Source organism: Sorex fumeus, unplaced genomic scaffold (genome assembly GCF_029834395.1).
Source record: "Sorex fumeus unplaced genomic scaffold, SorFum_2.1 ptg000030l, whole genome shotgun sequence".
Classification (NCBI taxonomy): Eukaryota; Metazoa; Chordata; class Mammalia; order Eulipotyphla; family Soricidae; genus Sorex; species Sorex fumeus.
The window spans coordinates 14,739,653-14,741,459 of NW_026606087.1; the positions used below are offsets into that span (position 1 = coordinate 14,739,653).

At 37.3% G+C, this 1,807-nt stretch overlaps 1 protein-coding gene across 1 annotated transcript; it reads right to left on the reverse strand.

The window, feature by feature from the left end:
• Window positions 1-231: 231 nt before the first annotated feature.
• LOC130025338 (olfactory receptor 51G2-like) lies at window positions 232-1,191 on the reverse strand. Its single transcript, XM_056116297.1, has one exon. The coding sequence runs from the start codon at window positions 1,189-1,191 to the stop codon at window positions 232-234; it is 960 nt and encodes a 319-aa protein (XP_055972272.1).
• Between the last annotated feature and the right edge of the window lie 616 nt (window positions 1,192-1,807).

A 1,807-nucleotide genomic window follows, 5' to 3' on the forward strand; every position in this document is an offset into this window, starting at 1 on the left:
ATGTATGATAAGAAAATTGATAGAACAGACAAAATTGCTTACAATACACACTAAGCTAATATGATCAAATATTTGTGAAACAGATTATGACACAGTTTCAGTGAATACCAATTGTTTCTTTATAACTTTTAAAATGATGTTCTGTGTAGCAATTAGGCTAGAATACTAACAGAAAAATCACTATGTATTTGCATCTCTAATTAAGATATCTTTATACTAGTTGAGAATTTCTTACATAGCAGTAGAACTGATCTTTTGGCGAAGAAGCAGGTGAAGGATTCCCTGGCGAATCTGCTTTGTCTTCACACTGTAGATTATTGGGTTGAGTACGGGTGGAATTAACAAGTAGATATGAGCCATGAAGATATGGATGAGTGGGGAGGAGTGTTTAGCAAAACGATGAACTATAGATAGGCCAATCATGGGCACATATAAAATGAGCACAGCACAGATGTGGGATGCACATGTATTGAGGGCCTTAAACCTCCCCTCACGGGATGAAATTTTTAACACGGAATGAAGAATAAACACATAAGATACAAAAATACCCATAGAATCCATGCCCCAAAGCACAGTGATCAGAACTAATCCGTAAATCACATTAAACTTAACATCAGCACATGCAAGACGAATCATGTCCTGATGTAGACAATAAGAATGTGACAAAATGTGGGACCGACAGAAGGGAAAGAAGGGGAGCCGAGCCAAAAGTGGAATCATTGCAAAGGCACTCCTGAGAAAAGATGCGATTCCAATCTTAGTGATAAGTCTTGGGGTGAGAATGGTAGCATATCTTAGAGGATAGCAGATGGCCACATAACGATCAAGGGCCATGGCCAAGAGCACAGAGGATTCAGTGAAAGAAAATGTGTGAATAAAAAACATTTGGACCACACAGACATCAAATTGTATCTCATTGGAAATAGACCACAACACCCTAAAGAGTGTTATCATTGTTGGCATGGACATCCCCATATCAGTGAGAGAGAGCATCGCCAGGAAATAGTACATGGGTTCATGGAGCCTGGGGTCTGTCCGGACAATATGTAGGATGGTGCAGTTACCCATTATTCCAATGAGGTAGAGGAGGCAAAAAGGAATGGAAATCCAGTGGTGATATTCCGCATAACCAGGGATACCTGTGAGATAGAATGTGGAGGACAGGGTATTGCTCAAGTTTAAAGTTGTCATATCTCTAACCACAGTACAATTCCACAGCCACTCTTCAATGGGGAAGACAATAAAAAGATCCGCATCTGTGTCAGGAAATGGAAAGAAATCAAAATAAAGCAACTATACATGGCATTACTTTTTGCAATCCCTCCTAAATCCATGCCCATATTTTCCCTTGAACTTCTCCATTTAACTGCTGCTGTGGGTTTTTTGAAATATTCTCTTAAAACAAAAAGGATATTTCTTTTACTTATACAATATAGTCTAATCAAAATTCTTTACAAATATGAATGTTACTGTTATAGACTTAGCTCTGAAATGTACCTACACTAAGTCTTGTAGTCTTCTAGACATTTCTTTCTTTATTTTTTGTCTTTAAGCATATGCAACATTTTTCAGAGATTATTCCAGGCTCTGTACTCAGGGTTCCACCTTCATAGTGCTTGGGGAACTATATGCTACTGACATTTGAACCCAAGTTTACTACGTAGATATCAAATATTTCACCAACTATACTATCTTTCCATCCCCTTGATTGATCATTTAGAGCCTTATTTTCTCTAAAAAGAAATATGAAAAGTTGTTAGAGAATAAAAAGATAGTGAAAACACAATTAAAATAACCTCAACAAGAA